At 37.1% G+C, this 25,734-nt stretch overlaps 4 protein-coding genes across 5 annotated transcripts; 3 read left to right on the top strand and 1 right to left on the bottom strand.

Moving 5' to 3' along the window:
- The first annotated feature begins 348 nt into the window (after positions 1–348).
- LOC147537208 (hydroxyproline O-arabinosyltransferase 1-like) lies at positions 349–3,630 on the top strand. Its single transcript, XM_086640846.1, has 8 exons — positions 349–873; positions 1,290–1,357; positions 1,455–1,656; positions 1,742–1,839; positions 1,939–2,008; positions 2,255–2,326; positions 2,415–2,528; positions 3,229–3,630. The coding sequence occupies exons 1-8, from the start codon at positions 481–483 to the stop codon at positions 3,286–3,288; spliced, it is 1,077 nt and encodes a 358-aa protein (XP_086496972.1). The 5' UTR covers positions 349–480; the 3' UTR covers positions 3,289–3,630.
- Positions 3,631–4,050: 420 nt separating this feature from the next.
- Positions 4,051–8,915, bottom strand: BRIZ2 (zinc finger (C3HC4-type RING finger) family protein). 2 transcript variants are annotated; one of them, XM_086640844.1, is made up of 13 exons: positions 8,579–8,915; positions 7,672–7,787; positions 7,479–7,587; positions 7,272–7,386; positions 6,741–6,838; positions 6,241–6,347; positions 5,861–6,110; positions 5,681–5,734; positions 5,397–5,540; positions 5,175–5,239; positions 5,025–5,079; positions 4,727–4,898; positions 4,051–4,338 (listed from the first exon to the last, which is right to left on the bottom strand). In XM_086640844.1, exons 1-12 carry the CDS (start codon positions 8,894–8,896, stop codon positions 4,737–4,739), a joined length of 1,593 nt encoding a protein of 530 aa, XP_086496970.1. In that variant the 5' UTR covers positions 8,897–8,915; the 3' UTR covers positions 4,051–4,338; positions 4,727–4,736. The 2 variants fall into 2 exon arrangements, with proteins under 2 accessions (XP_086496970.1, XP_086496971.1); XM_086640845.1 differs by having other exon boundaries at positions 4,051–4,335; positions 8,579–8,902.
- Positions 8,916–12,160: 3,245 nt separating this feature from the next.
- Positions 12,161–12,886, top strand: LOC147537206 (uncharacterized). Its single transcript, XM_086642745.1, has one exon. The coding sequence runs from the start codon at positions 12,161–12,163 to the stop codon at positions 12,884–12,886; it is 726 nt and encodes a 241-aa protein (XP_086498871.1).
- Positions 12,887–23,609: 10,723 nt separating this feature from the next.
- Positions 23,610–24,364, top strand: LOC147537205 (uncharacterized). The gene has a single exon (XM_086643935.1). The coding sequence runs from the start codon at positions 23,703–23,705 to the stop codon at positions 24,336–24,338; it is 636 nt and encodes a 211-aa protein (XP_086500061.1). The 5' UTR covers positions 23,610–23,702; the 3' UTR covers positions 24,339–24,364.
- The last annotated feature ends 1,370 nt before the right edge of the window (positions 24,365–25,734 follow it).

Below are 25,734 nucleotides of genomic sequence, written 5' to 3'. Positions count from 1 at the left end.
AGAAGAAAGAAGGAGTTGAAACAAAATATAATGGGAGGGATCCAAAAAAATTGGCTGAAATTTCGTCAAAAAATGGCGCCATTTTTGAATTTTCAGAAAATCTGAATGTTTCTCTGACATGACGTCATGTACGGGGAATTAATTGATTCGCTGTCGTCCGTCAGATTGTCAGAAAACACAGAAATTTCCCGTGGAGGGGTAAAAGAGGGATAAATAAAATAAAAACCAGGAAACTGTGAGCTGTCCTGACAATTTGGACTGGGTTCTAATTTTTTCTTTGGGCTGGGGGTAATGCTTATTTACCCTCCATTTTTTGGGCCTCTCCCTCAAAAATCCAAACTCATGTTCAGCTGTGTCAAAGTTGTCAACTACCCATTCTCTTCAACAAGCTAAACAACACAGAAGACTCCCCTTTCTCTTTCTCTCTCTTCATTTCTTCTTCTTCTTCCAAACATTCTGTGCAACTAGAGGGAGAGAGAGATGGGTTGTGAGAGTATATTCTACACACTTCTGATAACCTTTTCAGTAGCACTAATAACATACAATGTTATTATCTCAGCAAATGCTCCACTTAGACAAGATTTCCCTGGACCTAAAAATTCATTATCTATTGACCCTATAATTACTATGCCAACTGAAAAATCAAAACTCAAATCACAGAAAAGACTTTTTCACACAGCAGTTACTTCTTCTGATTCTGTTTATAATACTTGGCAATGTAGAATTATGTATTACTGGTTCAAGAAATTTCAAAATGGACCTAATTCTGAGATGGGTGGGTTTACAAGGATTTTGCATTCTGGAAAACCTGATAAGTATATGGATGAGATTCCCACTTTTGTTGCCCAACCTTTACCTTCAGGGATGGATCAGGTAATCAAAATTGGGTTTTTTTTTTTTTAGTTTTCAGCAGTTTAATTTTTCTTTGATTGTCACTTTAACATAGATTATGCATCTTGGGTTGGGTTTTTTTTTTGTTGGTTGTTGATTATGAATTCATTTCAGATGTCTATTATCTTTACCATCAAACAATTAGAGATGGGATCTCAAATGATTTTAGGGTTTGGGTATTCTTCTCAATTTGTTTTGTGGAGATTATTGTTGAAATTGTGGTCATTGTTTATGGAATTATGAACCTTTAATGAGTTATATAAGCTGGTTTTTCCAATCCATTCATTACCCATATTGGATTTGGGGTTTTAGATGATAGGGTAATGCTATCCTTGAGCATGGGATTTTATTGCTTCTCTTGCCGTTCATTATTCGCGTGTCTCGTTTTCTAATTTCAGGGTTACATAGTCCTTAACAGACCTTGGGCCTTCGTTCAATGGCTTCAAAAGGCAGACATTAAAGAAGAGTAAGAAATTTTTCGTTCTCACTATGAGTTAAACTTGCATATTCAGTTAGACAATTTGTTGTTAAAACAGTCAATAACTTTTAGAAATTTTGTGCAGTTATATACTTATGTCAGAACCAGACCATATTATTGTCAAACCGATACCAAATTTATCTAGAGATGGACTTGCAGCTGCATTCCCTTTCTTTTATATAGAACCCAAGAAGTACGAGGCTACACTTCGAAAGTTCTTTCCTGAGGATAAGGGGCCCATTACCAATATTGACCCCATAGGAAATTCTCCTGTCATTGTTGGGAAGGTTCATATTTTCAACTTCATTACTTCTTTATGAACTGTATACGTGAGTGTCCAGTTTGTGTTCTTATTTCGTCGAATGGATGTAGGAATCTCTTAGAAAGATCGCTCCCACATGGATGAATGTTTCTTTGGCGATGAAGAAGGACCCTGAGGCAGATAAAGCTTTCGGTTGGGTGCTTGAGATGTACGTACTTTTCCTCAGTAACCCAACTTTAATCGTCTTCTACAACACTCCTCACCGTTTTTCTGATACTCCTTTTTGTTTTTCTGCGTTGATATCTAGGTATGCTTATGCTGTTGCATCTGCTCTCCACGGTGTGGGTAACATCTTGTACAAGGATTTCATGCTTCAGGTATGATAAGTTTGACGTAACGTTTTCCTTGTAAAACAAGAAGGGACTATTTAGTCTACTAAAAGTATATAAAGAACTAAATGATGTTTCACGAAAGAGATCAACCAATAAAGAAATCGTATGAAGCTCGCATTAGTTGAGTAGTAACATGAAGTTTCTAGTTTTTTCATGTTTAATTTACCTCAGTAGTTTTTTTTTTCTGGTTATCCTAAACTAACTATGATTGGTTTTTTATTCGATATAAAGCCTCCGTGGGATACAGAAATCGGGAAGAAGTTCATAATTCATTATACTTATGGATGTGACTATGACATGAAGGTATCACCCAATGGTCCATAATTTGCTTCTTTATGCTTTTCTCTTGGTCTGTGATAATGGAAATGATCATTCCATGTTCTGATTTCAGGGTAAGATGACATATGGGAAGATTGGAGAATGGAGATTTGACAAGAGATCATATGATCAAACCCCACCCCCAAGAAATCTTCCAATGCCTCCCCCTGGTGTACCAGAAAGTGTGGTATGTTTCTTGATCTTGTAGAACTATTAGTCTGAGTTTTACTGCATATGGTGGCAACCAAGAACATGAAATAAGCCATACTGTTATCCTTTACCGGTATGAAGACTCATACAATAAGTGGAAAGAGAAATATGGAGTCACAAATATATAATGGTGTTAACTATTAAGTCATTTATTGTAGCGATATGAAGTTACATATATCAACTAGAGTAGTATCTTATGGGTGTAAACGGGGATATTGAAGTTTTTTGAAGCTCAGGGCATCTTTCCCAGCGTGTTCTGTTCTAGAACTTCATAAAAAATTCCTTCTCTGTGCTTCCACTTTTCCGGTGGTATGTGAAGTGATTTCCCCGTAAGTAGACAACTTGCTAAAGATAGGATTCTACCCAGTTTCAGTGTATAGTGATATCCAATTTAGGTGCCAAATAGAATTGTAAGAAACAAACTACCATGGTTAGGAGATTGGACCTACAGATTACAAGATTTCACATGAGATATCTTTCGCATCCTCTATTGAGGTTTCTTCCTTACCGAACTTGTCTCCGTATTTTGGTATTTGAATGTTAAATCAGTCGTTTAGAACTAAGGGAAAATAATCTAATGAGTAACATTTAAGTTACATAATCAAAGTGTATTACAAGATATGTTTTAGGAAAGAAGTAAAGCAAAATTTAATTCAAAATCAACATTTTTTTTGCAGGTGACTCTTGTGAGAATGGTGAATGAAGCAACAGCCAACATTCCGAATTGGGGTTCATGAAGAAAACCCATAGACGTCAATGTAGCTACTGGATCACAAGTTAAAAAAATTCTAAATCACTTCAATATTCTTGCAGGTATTTTATACTGTTTTCGTGTAACATAAATATGAAAATCTGCTCTCAGAACCCACTTCCCCTGCAGAATGATTCATGAAGAGGACCCAGAATCATCTGAATAAGCACCTGACTGGATGAACTCAGTATTCCTATTCCGTTCTTATTCGATATAGAGAGACATGAAAAAGAGGGTTCCGAAATATGAGAAGTTGTATTTTTATTTCTATATTAACCTTTTGATGTTGAGTACTGTGAATAATTAATGAAATGAAGTTTCTTAAGAATAGGTTGAAGTATGCTAGATTTTTAACAAAGACATGGTTTATAAAGCCGAAAACTCATTATGACCTAAAGGCCTGAGCTTGTTAAAGTAGTTGAGTTTGTGGGTTGCAGATTGCCCATAGCTGATCTTGAAATCTTACTAGTTCTAATCGGATAATACCCACCACGTACTAGATCCTTATCAGGTACGAACCGAGAATCTAGAACTGGCATAAACAGTTCCGGTTTGGTTCTGGTTCAGGTTCAGTTCTTGTTCGGGTAATCAAGAACCCGTTGACACCCAGGACCTGTTCTTGAACAAAAAAAGGAAGAAAACATAAGCTTTAGGTTTTACAATGTAAATGATTTCCCAGGCTTTATGACCTAAAGATCGGTGTCATACGATAAAACCAAGAGAAGTTGTATTTATCACAATAATGGATACGACCAAGAGAACTTCATTTAGTTATTAGAGTAATACAAGAACTCAGACAAAAAATACAAAAAAAATCTACCTCTTTACTAACACTAGAAGTGCCTATACGATGACTATTCAACTACCCGATGTTTACATACTGATTGGCGCATAACCATCTTCACTAATATCAATCTTTGTATCACTTTAATGTCATGTGTAGCTTCACTGAAACCGCAGTTACATACAAAAAGATCCGGCCCAAGACTTGAAAAAACTATCTTCTTATATAGGCAATGTTTTGCTGCTTTACCTGCTGCAAAGTAAAACCGAAGGGTTAGTCTGTGTCTTAACTCTTCGAGGAATTTACAAAGGTGTTGATTGATAAGATATAATCCCTTCTGGATATTATATTTCGAATTCTGAGATAATAAAAAAAAAAACATGAACTGAATCGACCTATCGAAGTACGGGAGAATAGAATCCATAAAGTACCCAAGGATTAAGGGGAAACAGCCGAAAAATCTTGGTTCCTACTCCGATCTCACTGATAATACAAAAACTGAAATCTACTTATGACAGGGTACCAATCAATATCAAGTAATTCAATGACGACGCTAGAAAGGTCACATCTATATCAAGAGGCCTCAGGCAACAAGAAAGAGAAATAAACAGCAAATCGACTCAATAGAAGATGCATTTACCGATTAACAATCAGCTTCTTCTCTTGCTTTTAGTTCCCGAGGAGGAATGTTTCGTTTCATTTCTTGAGGGATTTGCAGGTAATGGTAAGATTGTTCCATCCTTTATCTCACTAGATGTCGATACATGTTCTACTGTTTTCTCCGCTTCAAGATGCAGCATTAAATCTCTAAGCTGTTGGTCACAAATAGAAGCAACAATAAGAACTATTGATTAAAAATAGAAATTAATAAACCCAACTTAGGTCATATAGTAAGTTCCCAAGTTCTTAACCAAACAGGTGATTCCTCATCAGATTACCTGTTCCTCCAAGTCCTGTATCTTTACATCCTTCAATGCCAATGCCTTCTTCTCCCTGTAAGAAACCAGTTCAGGTTATTTAAGCCAACAACATCATTCCGGTTCATTATTTTATAATGATAAAGAACTAGACAAAGAAGACGAAAATACCTCTCTTCAACTTCGAGAATCTTGGCTTTCCATATCTCCTGGTTTTTCATAAGATTCTCATTGACCTATATGCAGAATTGAAATTCGGCTGACCAATTAGAGAAAAACGAACTAGAAATGTAAAAAGAATTCAAGAGATCGGAGTTATAACTTCGTTGATGTACGGACTAAACTACGAAAACTTCTATCAGATTCTCAAAATCAGAATTAAAAACAATCTACCTCATCGAGAAACTTCTTCTCTTCTAAATGTTTATCTAGCTTTGCTTGCATTTTCTGCACTTTAGATCTCACAACCTTGTCAACAGCTTTTGAGATTTCCTTTTTAGTTTCCTCTTTGGCCTCTAACAGTAGTGACTCGAAATACTACAATTAAAAGAAGTATGGATAATCTGAGAACTCGCCAGGAGGAAAGACCAAGTATATGACCTTCAAATTTAAACTTACAAAGATGATTACACGAGATCCAGTATCAGTTTACTTAAGAAACTAGGCAATTCATTTACCATTCTCTGGTTCTCAAGTTGGGATTCGAGCAGGTCATTGTACTCATTAACAATCTGCAAGAACATGAAAAGATGGGAAAAGAAAACGTAATGAATTTCAAAGAGTCATAATGAAAGACTGCAGATAATGGAAAGTACAAACGAAAACCCTGAATAGGAAAGCGAGAAAAAAATTATTACGGCTTCGACTTTGCTGTTGAAGAGAGCTTCACTCGTTCCAGAATCCTTATTGCACTCGCAACTTCCACAATCATCATCAGCATGCATACATGGAGCGTTTAATTCTACCAACTTCCCATCCGTTTTGGATTGGATCAGCCGGTGGACGTAATTGTCCCCCACATAATCCCATACTCGTCTGGTTTCTAGTTCCAAGGAATAGCAATGCTGTGTTTCTTTCCAATGCCTGATGGCGTGACCTTCTTTATACCTAAACCAAGAGGTTCAAAAAGGTAACTAGAAGTACAAGGTAAGGAGTCACTGTTAACTTATGAAAAGAAAATTAACAACAAGAAGTCGTAAAGAAAGATTTATCTGGATTTGATTAATCTGGTGGTTACCTTCCACAGCCTACAAAACCACAAATTACGCAAATCCAAAGATTCTCAGAAGTTTCACAAATGATACATTTTGACTTCTCAGGCTGTTGCTGGCAGTACCGACAAACCTGAAATGAAATTCAGAAATTAGGTGAATCCCTATTTCCTACTATATTTTTCTGCAGAAGCTTATGTAATATGGACGCATAGAGCCAACTGAAAGAGCAAGAAGGCAACACGAAGTATATAGTAACTGCCCCATTTAAACAGAAAATAGCAACAATTCCATGTCAGTCAAAGATTAGCAAACTTGCTAGAAAGTTAAAATGTTATTTAAAGTTCAGGGTCAGTATATGACCAATCCTGGAAGTTGGAAAAGTCACCAACTTACTATTCCAATCTTGAGCTCTCCAGTCCATTGATGAAGACTATGCAGTTATATCAGGGACAACGATAGCTTAAAGCAAACAACATGTTTCTACATATGATTGAAAAGGTAATGCCACTGATATTTAAATTACCGGACAAGATGAATCGGTCCATTTTGATATACAAGAACAGTGGAAAGAATGATTGCAGATGGTTGTGAGAATTCCACCCATCTCTTGGTCTAGTCTCTCTGCAGAAGTTGTTACAAAAAGAAAATTAGAAGTTTTCAAAGACACCAGAGTACAAGGATGTATCAACAGGATGTATTTATTTCATGAGGAAATTTTGACACAAGATCGACAGAAGAAGGAACACATTAGGCATAGCATGGCCTTACTACAAAACTAATTGCAAGTGATTCTTCTAAGCTTCAAGAACTACAAGTCATCTTGCAAAATGTTCTCCGTTATCCAACATGATCAAATGCCATTACGAGGGAAAGCAAAAAAAGAAAAGATCCACCTCAATCTAATTTCGCTCATAATAAACCATTTTTAAGCCATAGGACTTCTCAAATTCTAATACCAAATGCAATAGTGTGAAGCCCATTGACATGTGATGTTCTCATGTTCTAGAAGGAAAATAAATCCAAGTCTAATTCATTCACTATAGCATGAACTTACCAAGGCAAACTGGGCAAGAAGGTTGGTCAGTTGAGCCCGCAGGACAAGTATGTCCGTGTTCTATTGAAGCTGTGTACTGCACATCTACGGTAAAAAGAACGCGGCAAACCTCTACCTGAACTATCATCCTGCCTGATCAGCAACTTCATGAACAATAACTTTTTACGAAATATATATGTATACAATGTGATATTAGCAAATTCAGACCTCCATAGATGAGAAAAGCTTCCCATTAAAATGCTTGTAGTAATTATCCGCGGAATCTTGGTTATCAAACCTTATCAAGACACTATACTGATCTTCTACTCCATCATTTCTGAAATTCACAAATCAATAGAAATCAAGATAACAAATAAATGATAAATCCAACAAAAACTTATCTTGTTAAAAAAAATTGAACCTGACTATTCGCATCTCCGATATATGTTGAATGAATGAACCACAAAATTGGCAAAAATCTGCATAGGTCATATGATTTGGTACTGCAAGCACACAAACAAGTGGTTCTCTCCTCACCTAGAGAGATCCATTATGAGACAATGAATAAGTTTCATAATCATAAACTCTTAGAACATGTCTGGCGCGGGAAAAAAATGTGATTATATGAATAACAATCCCACGAGGCAATATTTGGTCTGCAGGGATGAAATGCAATTACTAGGAAATGCATTTCAAGATAGAGTTTAGTACACAGGGATGAACCAGGGTATTTATCACATATCGAAGACGAACGCTATTTCTCCTAAAGGGGGGTTTGTAAACCCACTAATTTCCTTTCCTTTAAAATCGTTAATTAAATAATATCTACCAACCTTATTCTTCACCAACCCAAACAATATAGTAAGGTATTGCGATTACTAGGAATCACATCAGGATTGCCAGTCTGCGTAATCGCATTCTTTTCTCGCACATCAAACATAGCCTAATGTGATTCCTAGTAATTGCAATACCTTACTCTATTGTTTGGTTAGGAATAGAACGGTATAGATTGATTTTGCCTGAAGATTATTTAATTCACGACTATAATGGAAAGGAATCGCAAATCCATTAGCCCCTAGGTTTAGGATCCTCGGCGAGTCCTGATTCATTCTCTGTGTACCAAATACCATTTTGGACTGGGATTCCTGGTAATGACAAAGCATGGACTTAGGTCATATTGTCAATGCCCAAACTTAGCCGCCAATCAAGGTCTTAAACTTTTTTAATGTGTTCAGACATGAAATGTAAGTTTCAGAATTCAAATACCGAAAAAGAATTCAAGAAGATCCTAGATAGAGTAAACTCGATTCAGAATTAAAGATAATTACCGGAAGATTTGAGACTGATTGGGAGGAGATATCATCGCGATAGAGATGCATAATTCCCCTAATTTCTTCAATTCTAGGGTTTCCAGAAGAGAAAGACAAGGCTTGCGTGACAACGGAGGAGTTCGATGATTCGCTCAAATCGGTGGAAGGATATGGACGGAAGACATCGTCGGAAGTGCTGGTAGGAGCGGTGGTGGTGCCGCTGGTGGAAGTGGCAGACATAGCTGATGAGTTCAAAGAAAATTTCTCCCGGAAGAAGTATGTAAGCTGATCAAATAAAGCATTTGAATGGAACTCCTCAATTCCTCTTGTTGCCATGTCAGCAGAGCAAATGACCAAATACATCCTTGGCATGAAAATGATGGACTAAAATCAATACAACCGTCATACACATCGCGGCACGAAATCCGGCCGAAACCCGGCGGGGTGACGTGTCGGGCTGTGATCTAGATCACAGCCCGACTTTACGTTCTCTCTCTAGATCAATTTTACTTTCTTTCTCTAGATCACAGCCCGATTTTACGTTCTCTCTCTAGATCACAGCCCGACACGTCACAGTTTTGCCCGGGTTTCGTGCCGGGATGAGGATCATTTTCCAAATCAATACTATAACAGTAGTAATAAAAAGAAAAACATTGGCCGCGTTACATACCTAGGCCTCTGCCGATTGACTTTCTGCCCAACCAAGTACCTTGGTCGGGAGATTGGTCGGGTTTTTTTATATTTACTGACTATTGTTATGTCTTTTTTAAAGCCGTGTTGACTTGGGAAAATAAGAAAAGTATCCAGAATGCAAAATTTTAAAGGGAATATGTGAAACTTAGAAGATTTTCCGGAGAAATAAATTTTAAGAGAAAACAAAATCTATCTTCTTCTCCTTTCACAAAATCTATGACGATAGGGAATAGCATCAGAAGGTGTCCCGCATTGAAGCCATGAGTTAGTGGTGTGTAACTGGTCTAAGCAAATGAAGACCCTTGATGCAAGTAGGGTGCCCTTAAAAAAATCCAGCCCAGGCGAGTAATGAAGCCCAATCATTATCAAGATACCCTTAATACAACACCTTTTTATGATATTGATGATGTCAGATAGTGTTTAGTTCCTTTGACTTCATATGTGAAAGTTCTTCTTCCTCTAATAGAGTTTAGAGCGTCTCCGATGGGACACTCTAACAAAAACTCTAAAAGTCCTATTAGTTGTCAAGGGTCAATGAAGATTCTATTTTCTTCGTGGCAATATAGAGACACTCTAAATTTTCATTGTTTTTAATGGAGGTCTTTAAAAACCCTACACTTAATACACATGTCATTCTTAAATTCAATAGGGAAAAAGTAGTTAAAAAATAAGAGTTTCTATTGATTTAAAGTTTAGAGTGACACTTAGAGAGTCTCAAAGGGACACTCTAATTTTAGAAAGTCTCAAGGAGACACTCTAATTTTAGAGTGTCTCTCTTGAGACTCTCTATAATAAATGCATTCACCTCATAATATAGTGTCTAACAAAGTGTCCCACTGGAGAAGTCTTTTTGACAAAAACTCTAAACGATAATGTGGCACTCTAAGTGTTAGAGTTTGAGTCACATTGGAGATGCTCTTAGGTGGAAGCAGAATTTATAAAAAAATGGAGAAGATACTCTAATGCTTAGCGAGAACAAAACTTTCACATAAACTATAATTCAGAATTATTGAATTAAAATTACTAAACTCGTAAACAACTTTAGACATAAGATGAATTACCTAAACGCATGTTTCAAATATCTCACTTATTTTTTTAACCTAGATAACAAGAATGAAAAGACTTAGAACTACTATTGTTTATTTGAAGAGCCGACCTCAAGCATAGATAAAGTTCATCTCTATTGATGCCTTGAAGAATTAGCTTCCCCGTCGACAAGGTCGTGGAAGGGAGTGCGCGGTTCGTGCACTCTCACAAGACCCCCACAACAAAGGGCCTATATTTCTCCGAGCTATCGAGGGGTATTGGTCATTTTAAATTTCAATACTTATAGACTATAGTGTTATTTTGCAATCAATTATTGTAACTTTGTTAATAAAATGTTTGGATTTATTCTTTCAAGGTAATGGGTTCGAGTTCCAATGACAGTTCACTTTTTTTTTGTGTAAGGTGATCATGCCTTGATTATCTTCACTATCACGTTTACCTAATAGTTATTACCTTAATAACTCAATCTAAATAGTTTGTATATAGCAAACTAGGCGCAAATTTGTTTATTTTCTCACTATCCTCCCCCTCTTTTAATCACTCTTTCATGCAAATCACTCTCCATTTCTCTCCTGCCTCTCATCTCAAGTCTCTTCCTTAAATCTGTCTCAATTAAAAAATTTAATCTAATTTTACCCTTTTCCTACAAAATCTCCCTATTTAAACCCTAATTTTAAATTGTGTAAGAAGATAAAAGTCAATACTCCAATTTTAGACATTGCATATGGAGAAGGTAAGAGATTAATATTTCCAATATATGGTACCAAAGGGATCCATTGGTTATCCAATGAACTCTTTTTTTTTCGTAAAAAGTAGATTTCATATCTAATTTTTTTTTCCTCATTTAAAGACAAGTCTTTCTGCTAGGATTTTTCTTAAAACAATATTCAGTTTGTTTACATGTAAATTTCTTTTTACCTCTATGTTTTTCATACGAAATGCCTCCATTAACATTTGGCACTAGGCCTATAATTTGTCAGCCACGACCCTCCCTGTCGATAATGAACAAGAGTATCCTTATTAAAAATCACTCAGCAATCAAAATCTTTGGTTAACAGAGATACTGATAACAAATTCTTCTAAATTGAAGATACACGAAACTGATAATACGCATATCCTGATTTAAGAAATGATGTACAAGTTGATTAAAACTAGTACGAGTTTCTCGAGTTTCAATGGCTTCTACGAAACCATTGTAGTCGGAATCTAAACATTGAAGAGTGTGAAGGACGAGTTCAATATCAGAGATCGGGTGATGCGAAGCAGCTATTTAGTCATACATCCATTTGTTTTTTACCACATAGTATGGCAAGGAGATTGAGCTTTTCCAAATGCTTTAAAGATGTAAACGCAATTGTGACTTCCTTGCCATTTTTTGGGCCGAAAAGATAGATCCTGGTTATTAATAAAACTCATAAGAAGTCTGAAATTCTAGAGTTTGTGTGAAAACTGATGACAAGATAGTGGTATTGATCCAACTTATGAGGTTTGATCTTATTAGGGTTATGTATATGGATCGGCCACCCGATCCATATAACCCGGTCGGCCAAGAGAGAGACCGGTCCCACCGGTCTCTATATTCCAGAAGACTCCGTATTATATTTAGATAAACATCATATACTTGTAATCTTTATCCTAGATTTACCCTAATTGTATTTCATTAGTCTATAAATACCTGTAACCCTCATTGTTGTTAATATACAAGAGAAATATTAATCTCTACCTCTCTCTCTTCTTTACTATTGAGAAATATATTTCTATCATTCGACTAATACTCGAATTATCTGAACGATAATTCTCACATGGTATAAGAGCCACTCGTTTTTTTTTTAACGATTTCGATCTTTCTCTTTAATCATCATGTCTGCACCTACTGAATCTGGTTCGGATTACAATCCAACCACTCCTCCACATTCTTCTGCAATCTATGATATTTATCATAGTGACTCTCCTACTACTATACTGATTACACCTCTTCTTTCCGGAGATAACTATGCCTCCTGGTCAAGAGGGATGAAGATGGCTTTAAGAGCCAAAGATAAGTTCGGGTTTGTCGATGGTTCAATCTCTAAACCGACAACCCCAGTTGATTTACATGCATGGGAGAGATGTAATGATCTCGTATCCAGTTGGTTAGTCAACTCGGTTTCTCCTGATCTTCGTCAATCCATCTTATATGATGAATCTGCTGCTGAAATTTGGACAAATCTTTATGATAGATTTCATCAAACGAATGCACCAAAAAATTTTCAACTCAAACGTGCAATCTCTTCAATAAAACAAGACGGATTAGACGTCTCTACTTACTTCACTAATCTTAAGTCTCACCAAGATGAGCTCCAATCTCTTCTTGCTATCGAACCATGTCAATGTGGTCACGGTAAAGCTTTAATTGATCGATCTAATCAAGATCGGGCCATGGAGTTTCTTCAAGGACTCCATGAACGCTTCGCTCCTATCCGAAGCAGATACTTCTTATGGATCCCTTCCCGTCTGTTCTTAAAATTCACAGTATGGTTAAACAGGGGGAGATCCAACAAAATCTCACCCACTCGGATATGGTCACCACCGACGCCGCTGCCTTAGCCGCCGGACAACCGTCGGGTGGACGACTTGATAGGACCGACTGGCAAGACCGTCAACAACCGAAACGGGCTCGGCCCTTGTGAACATTGCCACCAACATGGGCACGTGAAGGATACATGCTACAAATTGCATGGCTATCCTCCACGTACCCGACAGACCCAACCTGCCGGCTCTGTCTTGACCAGTTCGGTCTCTGACCCGACACAGCTGAGGGTGCCTTCAGCCACCACGATGACTCAAGACCAATACCATCGCTTGGTTCGGTTATTTGAGAATAACTAAGCTGCTGCAAGCACCCTCCATATAGGCACCGATCCAACTGTCAACTTCACGGGTAAGTCTTCTTATATTCTTCCATGGATAATCGATTCGGGAGCCGCGAAAAATATATGCGCCTCCCTTTCATCCTTTTCGTCTTATACAAAGGCACCATCAAATTATTACGTCCGTTTACCGGATGGTTCACGTTCACAAGTTATTCACATTGGTTCCGTTCCATTTTCTAAAGATTTTCATCTTCTTAATGTCTTACATATACCGACTTTTAAGTTTAATCTTATTTCGGTTTCTGAAACCACTAAATCTCTTGATTGTGGTGTTTATTTTAACAAATCATCTTGTGTCTTTCAGAACCCAACAACGACAAGGACGATTGGACTTGGTGATCTTCATGACGGTCTCTATCACTTTCGCACGGAACCTAGGATTTTTTCATCTTTTCTTTCTATTAGTTCTAGTAGTTTTGATTTATGGCATTGGCGACTTGGCCACCCGTCTTTAGAACGTTTGTCTTTTATTTCTTCTAAATATCCATGTATTAAGAATGGTTTAATCAATAAAGTTCCGTGTGATATATGTCCTCTCTCTAAACAACCACGTCTTTCTTTTCCTTCTAGTACATCTAAATCTTCTCGTATTTTTGAATTAATACACGCTGATATATGGGGACCATTCAATATACCATCAACATCCGGTTGTCGCTATTTTCTCACATTAGTAGACGATTTTTCACGATGTACTTGGATTTATCTTATGCATTCCAAATCAGAAACTTTCAAACTTCTTTCTAAATTTGTGAATTACACCATTACTCAATTCCAATCTAATATTACAAATATGCGTTCTGGTAATAACAATCTCTTATTTCTGTATTTACAAACGTTACGATCCGATAATGGCTCCGAATTTCTTTCCAATGAAATTCAAAATTTTCTTAATAATAAGGGTATTGTTCATCAAAGAAGTTGTATCTACACCCCTCAACAAAACGGGATGGTAGAACGAAAACACCGTCACATCCTTGATGTGGCTAGGGCACTCCGCTTTCAAGCCAATCTTCCACTCAAATTTTGGGGAGAATGTGTTCTGACAGCGGTATACTTGATCAATAAAATTCCAACACCCGTCCTTCAAGGGCAATCACCTCATGAGATACTCATGGGCTCCCCCTTCTCTTGAATACCTTCGGGTCTTTGGTTGTCTATGTTACGCTCACAATACCAAAATACGCCATAAAATGGATGCCCGCGCTTCTCTCGGCATATTCATTGGTTATCCTTACGCTAAAAAAGGTTATAGAATCTATGACCTCAATTCTCATAAGATTTACACATCTCGTCATATTACTTTTCAAGAAAATCGATTTCCATTCGAGAAGCTTGATCAACAACCCTCTCGGCCATCACGACCGTTTTTATCCATTTTGGATGACGGGACATTCACCTTTCCGCCTTCGGCCGTCTCTGACTTGCAGGCACCCACTGTTCAGCCGAACACGGGCCTACACGATCCCAATAATCGGCTTCAACCAACTCCCTCTCTATCGGCAACCAGGTCTGACTCATTAACTCCAACTTCTAGTCAACCTGTTGCTCCTACTATACAGGCACCCCCGTCCTCGGGTTTGCCTCCCACAACCCCTGACCACACTTCGGTTCGCCCTCTACAGGCACCCCCTCTTGGTCAGGGATCTTCTCGGCCACTTCCGGCACACCTCTTTACGGGCACGCCTACACAGGCCCAGTCTCTATCGGCACCCCCCTCTTCGGGTGATCTTCCACAGGCTGCTGATTTCACCGACCAGCAGCCCGAAACCGTCCCGCCTCCTTCGACAGAAGTATCCTCATCGATCTCTATGGGCGCCTCTCCTCCTAATCCGCGTCCGACACGTGATCGACGGCCTCCACCTCATCTGGCAGATTACGATTGTAACAATATCTCCCTGCCATATTCTAATTCTCGGTCAAATACTCCTTATCCCCTCACGGATTATCTCTCAGTCGCACCCGTTTCTAAATACCACAGGATTTTCCTTACATCGGTCATTTCATATGAAGAACCCACTTCCTTCAAGGAAGCTATGACTTCCCCTCATTGGAGGGAGGCCACGTCCGTAGAAATCAAGGCCCTTGAATCAAATAATACTTGGACCTTGACTCCTCTTCCAGCTGGAAAGAAACCCATTGGATGCAAATGGGTTTACAAAATCAAATTCAACGCTAATGGTTCAATCGAGCGTTACAAAGCACGACTCGTTGCCAAAGGCTATACTCAGGTCGAAGGTCTTGACTACACTGATACCTTTGCCCCCGTCGCAAAATTAGTAACAGTCAGGGTTCTTCTGTCCATTGCAGCAGTCAAGGGCTGGTCTCTCCACCAATTGGATGTCAACAACGCCTTTCTCCAAGGAGACTTGGACGAAGAAGTTTTTATGAAATTACCACCTGGCTTTTCACCTCAGGGGGAGACACGTGTCTGCCGCCTTAAAAAATCTCTTTATGGCCTCAAACAGGCCTCTCGCCAGTGGTTTTCTAAGTTTTCCTTCGTCCTACTGAAACGAGGTTTCGTACAATCCCTCTCCGATTAATCTCTTTTTACATATCGCAGAGGTTCCACATCAATATATGTCTTGGTCTATGTTGATGACATCATAATCACAGTGAATAACAATTCAGCCATATCCTCCCTCAAATCCTTCCTTAGCTCTGCCTTCTCTCTCAAAGACCTTGGACGTCTTCAATACTTCTTAGGTATTGAGGTATCCAGATCTTCTAAAGGCATATTTTTGTGTCAACGCAAGTATATTGTTGACATTCTCAAAGACTCGGGACTCACCGCTTCAAAAATTTCCCCTTTTCCTATGGATCAAAAATCGAAACTATCTGCAACAGATGGTCAACCCCTAGAGGATCCCGCAGTATATCGTCGCCTTATAGGCCGCCTTATTTATCTCACTGTGACTCGTCTGGACATTACTTTCGCAGTCAACAGTCTTAGTCAATTCATGCAAGATCCTCGTTCCTCACACATGGATGCTACACACCGATTCTTGCGATATCTCAAAGGTTCCATTAGAAAAGGAATCTTACTCTCTTCTTCTAGTCGTCTTCTGGTTTCTGGTTTCTGTGATTCAGACTGGGCTGGCTGTCCCACAACCAGACGATCCACCACTGGTTATATCACAATGCTTGGGTCCAGCCCACTTTCTTGGAAATCCAAGAAACAACACACCATTGCTCGATCTTCCGCGGAAGCTGAATATCGGGCCATGTCCACTCTCATTTGTGAGCTTCAATGGCTCAAATCTCTTCTCTCTGATCTAGGGATTGATCATTCTTCCCCCATGCCGGTCCACTGTGACAATCGTGCGGCAATTTACATTGCCGAGAATCTAGTTTTTCATGAACGAACCAAACACATAGAGATCGACTGCCATCTGGTTCGTGAGAAGATTAAAAACAACTTGATTGCTCCAACATTTACTCCCTCCTCGGAACAACTCGCTGACATACTTACGAAGCCACTAGGTGCAGAAGCTTTCAAATCCATTATTGGCAAGTTGGGCATCATTGACATTCCTGCTCCAACTTGAGGGGGAGTATTAGGGTTATGTATATGGATCGGCCACCCGATCCATATAACCCGGTCGGCCAAGAGAGAGACCGGTCCCACCGGTCTCTATATTCCATAAGACTCCTTATTATATTTAGATAAACATCATATACTTGTAATCTTTATCCTAGATTTACCCTAATTGTATTTCATTAGTCTATAAATACCTGTAACCCTCATTGTTGTTAATATACAAGATAAATATTAATCTCTACCTCTCTCTCTTCTTTACTATTGAGAAATATATTTCTATCATTCGACTAATACTCGAATTATCTGAACGATAATTCTCACAGATCTACATGAAAGGTTTGGGTTGGTGTTTCAATGGAGGCTTTGGAATCAACAATGAAGAGTGATGGTGGTTGAACAGTGAAGTCAATATAATGATAAAGATCTTGAAATCGCATAATAGGAATTCTCTAATGTGATATAGCTTAATAGCTACCAAAGAAACAAGGTTGGTCGAAGATGGAGAGATAGAGTGGCGACAAAGGAAGTAGTGCCTGTTGGTGGATTAGGGTGGCCGTTCTCAAGTGGGGAGGAAATTTTTTATTTATTTTTATTTAGAAATCCCTACACTCAAATGCCATAAGCTCAAATACCACGAAGATTTTGAGATTTCCCCTTTGCCTTTAACAAAAGGCTAGATTGTATTTATCGCCATTAGATGATAGAAAATATACCAGGATAACTCAAACTAGGGTACATTTGATTTGGTCAAATGTTATGGTTTATCAGGTCGGTCGTCTGCATGGACTCTTTCCGACAAGAACAAAGAGAAAAATGACAAAGAGGAAACTCTTTTGAAAGAAACCGTAAAAATAAAAAGACAGTGTTGACGGTTAAGATTGAGTGACAAAATTATGGTTTTTTTGTTGTTGCAAACAAAATTATGATTTTGGATCAAATTAGAATTCAGGATAAATGCGGAAGCCAAATTTTTTAACTAGTCACAAATTGAAGGTTAAATCAAAATTAACCCTATTATAATGTTTCTAGGGTATAACTCGTGATAATTCTATCAAATTTTGTAATTGAAAAAGGAAATTAGAGGATTGAGTTTGGGCAAGATTCTGTAAAAACAAAGAGGCGTTATTTTGTGTAAATTTGAAGATAAATTTAAAAAATATAATTTTAACCCTTACAGATAAACTTGAGAGGTCATGTAATCTTAACAAGAGGGAAGTATATTCTTAAAAAAGATACTCTCATCCCTTATTATGTATCTTAAGGTGGGTGGCAGATGATATTTCAACATTTAAATTTAAATTCTTTGGTTAAATTAAAATTCAAAGTTGAAAGGCCAAGACTTTTTTTTTTTTTTTTGTTGAACAAAGGCCAAGACGTAGAAACCGATGGAAAATTCATCCCAAACTTAAATATTTGACCCTAGGAGAAGTTTCTAAAATTACATATTTTAAGTAGCCTTTGACTTTTGCGGTTGGTATTTTATAGTCTAACAACTCATCCACTAGTACAACCATATTTGGTGGCCTGTCATATAATAGACAGCTCTCCAAGAACTTCATATTATATAGTCTCTCTCTACTACCTGTAATTTTCTCCTTTAACCATTACTGCTTTTGTTCCTTGTGAGGAAGAGAAAATCCAGCATGATCCTATAGTTTTGGGAGTTGTTTGCAAATCAAACACTACCCATTATTTTAACCTACATCAAAGTTCTAGGTTAAATTATTGGAGTGCAGGGAATATATGGGACCCATGCCTTTGTTTAGGTTAAATGAATACGATTCCTTGTATCCAACACCTCATTTCTTCAAGGATTTTAAAGTATAAAGGAAATTGCACCAGCTACCTTTTCTTTTTGTTGCAAGTAAGCTAGCTCCTACTTCAACAACCAAAACCCTAAATGGAATAGTGATACAAACATAATAAGAAGGAATTACATAAACTGATTAACTGATCATAACATAAAATAATGTAAGATGACTATCTCTCTATATTCCATTTTATGTTTTGTTTGAAAAGTATAATGACCAAATTGTCAAAAGCAACTACGCTTAAAAAAAAGAAGTGTTCTCGGCAAAAAAAAAAAAAAAAGTATGCTTAAAAATAAATTATTTCAAACAAATCAAAGAAGATAAAAACCGCCCATGATCGAAAAGTAGGAAGCCAATGAGTGTACTGAGTCAATGTGCTTTTAAGGGTAAGGAAGATTCTAATAGGCGCAACATATGAGACACCTTAAACGTTAGGTTATTCAATTAGAATAAATATTTAGAAAATAAGTGTTTGAGTCAAAATATTTAACATAATAAGCAAAAAAAAACAGGTCACTTTAAGAAATCACTAAGAGTTTTAAGATTCTTATGTGTCTCTATTATTCATATGATAAATAATATCACTAATTAGCAATCAGGTAATTTTTTCTTTCTTTTCTCTTTTCATTCCCAAATACTCTTATCCATCAGAACTCATTTTCTCTCTAAAAAAACCCAAAGAAATTTAGGGTTTTTTCTTCTTCGAATCTTCTTCTTCTTCATCTCGGGTTTTTCGTGCTTCGGTCTTTGATTTCAAATCATAGTTTAAATTGATCTCACTCATTTCCACTGTTGTTTAGAGATGTTATTATCCAATTAACATTGGATTCAAAATCACCTCTCTTGCTCTAAAATCAAAAGTACGAAGAACTGTTTAATCTTCAAAACATGACAATTTTCACTCTCGAGGACGTTTCGATCTTCACATTAAGTCCTATGTTAATGGTGTGAGATTCTATTTCGTGTCGAATCAAATTTTGATGCACGTCGATACGATGCAACTTCGTGCTGGAACGATCTTGAATACTCTGGTTTCCGGATAGAGTGTGACAGTTACGATCGCTAAAGAAGGACGAGATCGGGCGAGGATCAATAATGTTCTGGTGAGCATCCTTATATGATGTATAACTTGAAGATCATAAATGTGTTGTTACAATTGATATTATTTTATCCTTAAAAAAATTAGGTTCTTCATAGGACCAAAATGGAATCACTGGTAAATCTAGCTTCTCCAAGATTAATTATTGGTAGATCCAAGATTTAATGCTTCTCCACTCTAGTAGAAAACTTAAGATGATAATGTCGTTTGACAACCAAAATTATAAGAATTTTTTGCTCATAGTAGAAGTACTTTTCCATTTTTATTATTTTCTTTTTCTTATGGAGATACTTAATTTTAATTGAATTTATTTATGATTTCTAATATTACTCTGGTGTAAAAAGGGGTGGTGATAGTGGTGGCGGTGGTGCCCCGAAGGCTTCTCGATTGAAGATGCCCATGGCACAATGATTGACCCATGGCACAACACGACGAATTGACACGACACGGCTAGTGTCGTGTAAAATCTATGGTCTTGGGGTGTTTTTGCCACGATTCGAACTTAAAAAATTATGTGTTTGTTTAAAATGTCTTTTGCATTTCGTAAATTTCAAAATCTTCATAAACAACCTGGTCAGTGTACCATCATAGGTGTTTTTGCCACTATTCGAACTTAAAAAATTATGTGTTTGTTTAAAATGTCATTTCCATTTTGTAAATTTCAAAATCTTCACAAATAACCTGGTCAGTGTACCATCATAGATGTAAAATGCTATTAGTAATTAAACTCATTTTTGTCATAAACTCGTAATCACCATTTATGTCAACATCAAACAAATAACAATACGAAACGGTCTGAACGTTTTGTTTCTTGAACAACATGGTTTTACGTATTTTACATGAAGAGATAAAATATAGGAAGAAAATATTAGTAGTGGTTAACTCATGGTATAATTAGAGAGAGTATAAGAGAAAAGTAAGATCAAGGTTTACGTTGTTTGATGTTCAGTATCTCGAATTGGGACCTCATGGGTTGTTTGGGTTGTTTTGTGCACTGTCTATCCCCGTGTTTGATATATAATCGCTCGTTTCATTTTCCTGTTCACAACATGTCGTGGTGGTCCTAAATGACGGAATTCTCCGCCACAGGGTGGGCACGTCTCGTGCCAAAATGACACGGCTCAGCCCCTCAGCCTAATTCGTGTCATTTTTGTCCGGGCAAAATTTTGGTTTGTATGGGCGTGTCCCCTGTGCCAACACGACCTCATTCCCACCACTTTACATTCAATAAAGAATCCGTGGGAGGTGGCATTTCAAAAACATTTGGACCCACCTACATGTGCAGCACTTATGAACCCCCTTCTAATTTCAACTTATAGACAGAAAATTTCCAACCACCACCTATATATGATATAGGGAATGCCATTTGGGATCTAACATGCACTTTAAGAGCTCAACCCAAACTCTCAAATATACTCTGTATTCCCAATTCTTTTTAGTGAAACACTGCATATTGTTTATACATGAAAACGTTTACAAAACTTGAAACTTGACAGAAATAGAGAAAAGAGATAAGATTTTATTTTTGGGCGGCTGCTTTGGGAATAAAGAATAATATCCGGAAAATAAATTCTCTAGAGAATTCATATTTTTTTGTATATTCTCGAAAGAATATTCTATTTTAGTCCAAAAACTCACTTGATCAAACACTGTCCCTTAATCTTCATCCTTCATCATCTTCACCACAACAACTTCCCACCAGCACCATTCCGACCACCATTGCCACATATTCTCTTTCGTATCTTCTCATCTCTAACTCATTGTTACCCTCTGTCTCTCTCACGCTCGCTCTCACTGACTATCTCTCTGTCGTTCTCACTTTAGATCTTTCTCTCTCTCCCCCCTCTCTCTCTCTCATTGTAGATCATTCTCATTATTTTTGTTGTCGTAGAGATCTCTCTCTCTCACTATCTATATCTCCCTCGCAGTCTTTATTTATCTTTCTCCCAGTTTCTCCCTCTCTCTCTCTCTCTCCATCCGTATAGATTTCTCTGTGGAAATCACAGAGTTCGTGGCCAAGAAATCCTCGAGGAGGGTTTCACTAGAAACCCTCCCCGATGTCAGGTTCCGCAAAAGGAACACTTTCCTTTGGCGAAGCGGTGTCTGTGTCAGAGAGTGAGAGAAACAATGAGAGATCAATTGAGAAATAGTGAGAGTTTGAGAGAGTAACAGTGAGAGAGCAAGAGACATAAATAGTGAGAGCAATATATAGAGATAGACAATGAGGAATCGAGAAAGAGACTAAGAGAATAAGCGGGAAAAAAATAAGAAAACAAAAGAGAGATGGTGCTAGACAGTGGGAGAGAGAGAGAGAGAAAGGGGGAGAGAAAAAAAATAAAAAGAAAGAAAGAGATAGGGAGAGAGAAGATGAAGATTAGGGGGCAATGTTTGATTAAGTATATTTTTGGACAAACAAAAAATATGCTACTAAATCAATATTTATTGGCTAAAATCTTTATGGGAGTGCTACAATGACAAAATCCTTGACATGATGAGTCTTTTTCACTAAAAGACAAAAGTTTTTCAAAGTTTGACTTGATCTAAACCGTTTTTTACCCGTGTGATTCATCGTGTCAAGGATCTTGTCACAGATTTTTTGTACACTCAGCAATTCCCAAATCTTTATTCCGCGGAGAATTTTTTTTATTCCCCAAAAGCACGACCTATTTTTAACCTACTCTTTTCATCTTATATCTTTGACTTTTGGCAACTTTTGCCGCGTATACTGTCGACTTTCGCGCAACCTCAATGTTTCGCTTTATCTTCAACTCTATATAAAAAATTTGGTGCCGAAGAACATGAGAGAAAGTGTTTATCCTTATTTAAGCGACTCCCTATTTGGATCTTCTTGAAATTAAATGGGCAACTCTCTCCATAACAGATGCGTGTTATGTCAATGTAAGAAGAAGATGCAAATCATATGCTCCAAAACTGTTCGATTTCTAGAAAGATTTGTGACTCTTTTTCCTCACATACTATTTTTGGTGTCAGGAGTGTTCCAAATCATACGAAAGTTTTCTTAGGACAATAGAATATAGATAAGTCAGACACAAGAAAATGATACTTAGGAACTGTCATTCCTTTGCTATATAGTGGTCATTATGGAAGGAGCAAAACACAATGATATCTAATGAAAACTTCAGTTTCATTAAGCAGATAATTTTAGAAGTCAAGACTCTGACTTATTCATGGGCTTTGTCGGGAGAATCGATGTTATTTGATATGTAAGCTACGACACTTTTGAGTGCTCTCTCGGCACATCATCGTTATCTTATCGCTTTGTCAAATTCGAGGATGGTTTGACGAGAGTTTGCCTATATGCATTCTCGATCAATGTGTCGAGTTCTTGAATTAGTCTAAACTGACCGATAGTTCACTCTGCAATCGACTCGAAGGATCTTTTGAGTTCTTCAAAATTAAGCACATCTACATTAACACACAAACAAACCAGTTGATATTTTTGGTAAGCTACCAGATAAATTCGCTGTGTATCTAGGGATCTCTTCTATGAGTTTACGACGTAATTATTAAGCATCCTCAATTTTTTTTTTTTTTTGCTCTTTTAGGTTATTTTACTTGTTTACCAGTAAAAAATTTTGAATATAATAAAAATTGTCACTAAAACAAGCCGGCAATGGCAATACGTAATTATAAAGGAAAGTATCTTTTTAGTAGACCCCAAAGTGTCAGGCTCTTGAGAGTTCCAAAAGACTGTTATTAGACAAAAGCCACGAAAGTTGATAAAGTCCATAATTTCTTGCCGTTGGATCTCCAGAGTTTCAAACCTTTAACCACCTTTCGGTTAACCTAACTAGAGACATGTCTAGTTAGGTTAACAAAAACTCTAGAAGAAAGTAAACCCTAACGCCGTTAAAGTGAACGAGTCTTCTTCTTCGTTTTCCTATAAATACCGGCTTTGAGCAAAGTTAGGTTTGCCAAAATAGATACCTGACGGGTCTTCTGAAGAAGACTCTCTATCTCTCTCTCTCTAGCTCCTTTACTTTCTCTCTCTTCTTTCCTGTACTTTCTCTTTCTAAAAGCAATGTCATCTTCTAGAACTAGATCGAGCGGTCCGGTCTTACCGGTAAATAATGGTTTTCAAAGATCGATGTCTCCTCCGGGAAGATATTCAAGTTCGTCGAATTCATCATCTATGACGAATTCGAGTTTTTCTTCAGCTTTTGCTTCATCTAGTTCAAGTTTTTCATCTCGTTGTACTAGTTTTTTTACTAGATCAACTTCTCCAACTCGTGTTAATATGTATGGATCTGTTTCATCATCACCATCTATTAGGTTTTCAATTGATCGTCCGATTTCACCTAGTCGGTCTATTACAGCTTCAACTCGTGATCAAGTTGTTAAATCAGCTCCAAAATCTCAAAAGAAAACTTGTATGTGTTCTCCTACTACTCATCCAGGATCATTCAGGTGTAGTTTTCATCGAAACTTCAATAATAATAATAATAATAGTTCAGTTTCGTTTCCGTCAAATCGATTGAATGCTAGAAGATCGGCGATGACTAATTCTCTGGTTCGAATCGGTACTGTTGAAGGAGATTTGGTGAAAAGAGCTTTAGCTGCTTTAATCAGACCTTCATCACATCAACAGAGAAGAAGAGCAGCATTTCGACCTAGGTTAAGTAGATTATCAATTATGTCAAAAGCTGATGATTTATGAGTTTGTTCAAAAGGTTCGTTAAACAATACTACTTCAAATCCCTAAAATCTTTCTGTTTCTTTAAGATTTTCTCCTTGAAGTTTCCGGCAAGTCAGTCATCCTCAGATCCCGGCGTCAAATCAACGAAATAATTAGTCAAGAGATTCATCAATCTCCGGTGAGAGTTTGTTACCTAGGATTAGATCAACCGCTTGCTGATGACCAGAACGATCGATCGTTCGATCGTCGGAGACATGGAATCTGAATCAGAACTACAAGATTTCATCAGTTTTACCTTCACCTTGATCATCATCGTCTTCATCTTGTTTGTAAATATGAATGTTTGCAGCCATTAATGGCTTTTGAAGGAGTTATCATAACATTAAATTTTACTTTTTTTTTTAAGGGACCAAAAACTAACTAAAATCTAAATCAAATCCTTCAGACCTAAAAAACTTACTGATTCGATTCATTATTTGAGTAATATGATTCGTGAATCAACGTCGTTTACTTATCTATCAAATACCCCAAAATGACGTTATTTCCGTTTATCTCTTACTTGCAGCGTTACCATTTCCGTTTAATGCCGTGAAGTTTGTGCCTTGTACCGTTATTTCGGTGACGTATGTGGTGTTGTGGAGTCGTCCTATTCCATTGCTTCGTGTACACGTCGTATACGTACAATTATACGTTTACTTGGATTCCGTTTCTTGGAGGTAAAGTAATTATTTTTATTTTTTTGTTTTCTTTATTTATTTTTTATTTTTCTATATTTTGTTATTGGTTTCTTTTCTTTTTTGCAGGTATCTTTTGGTGGGATTACTTAATTGGGAAGGTAAATCAAGAAATTTTGATTCTTGAAGATTTGGGACAATAAAGGCTTAAAATTAAAGTAAAATATATTCAAACGTAATTTATAATGCCGAAAATGCCCATGGGTTTGAGGATAAAACAGGAAGAAAAAATAATTATTTGTCATTTGAATATAAGGACTAAAAATAAGATAACTAAATATAAATGTAGTAGTTAGTATTAATTAAAGAGGAGAGGTGTAATTTGAGGACCATCTAGTGGGGGATTGAGGAATTGAAATGGTCAAGTAGTCAAGATACTTTTCTAAAAGTTAAATTAATTGAGTTGGACCATTTCAACAAAAAAAAAAAAAAATTGTATTGGACCAAGTTGGTAGTCTTTGGAAAAAAATGGGGGACCAACATAGACCAAACCTAGATTTGGATTTGGGAATAATATCACTTTAGTTAGTTAGGTTGGAGTTGTCACTTTTTCCTGTTTAGTAGGGAACAACTGTGGCCAAGGGAGTAAATAAAAAAAATGAAGGATTCCGTCTTTGATGATGGAAATAAATTTTATGGAGGCCCACTATGAACTGTATGTAGGTGGAAACACTATTTTTTTT

The sequence above is a fragment of the Eschscholzia californica genome, unplaced genomic scaffold (genome assembly GCF_041429995.1).
Source record: "Eschscholzia californica isolate CP2 unplaced genomic scaffold, dmEscCali1.0.p SCAF_5, whole genome shotgun sequence".
NCBI lineage: Eukaryota > Viridiplantae > Streptophyta > Magnoliopsida > Ranunculales > Papaveraceae > Eschscholzia > Eschscholzia californica.
The sequence above is the reverse complement of the archived record's forward strand: the minus strand, read 5'-3'. Positions and strand labels throughout refer to the sequence as shown.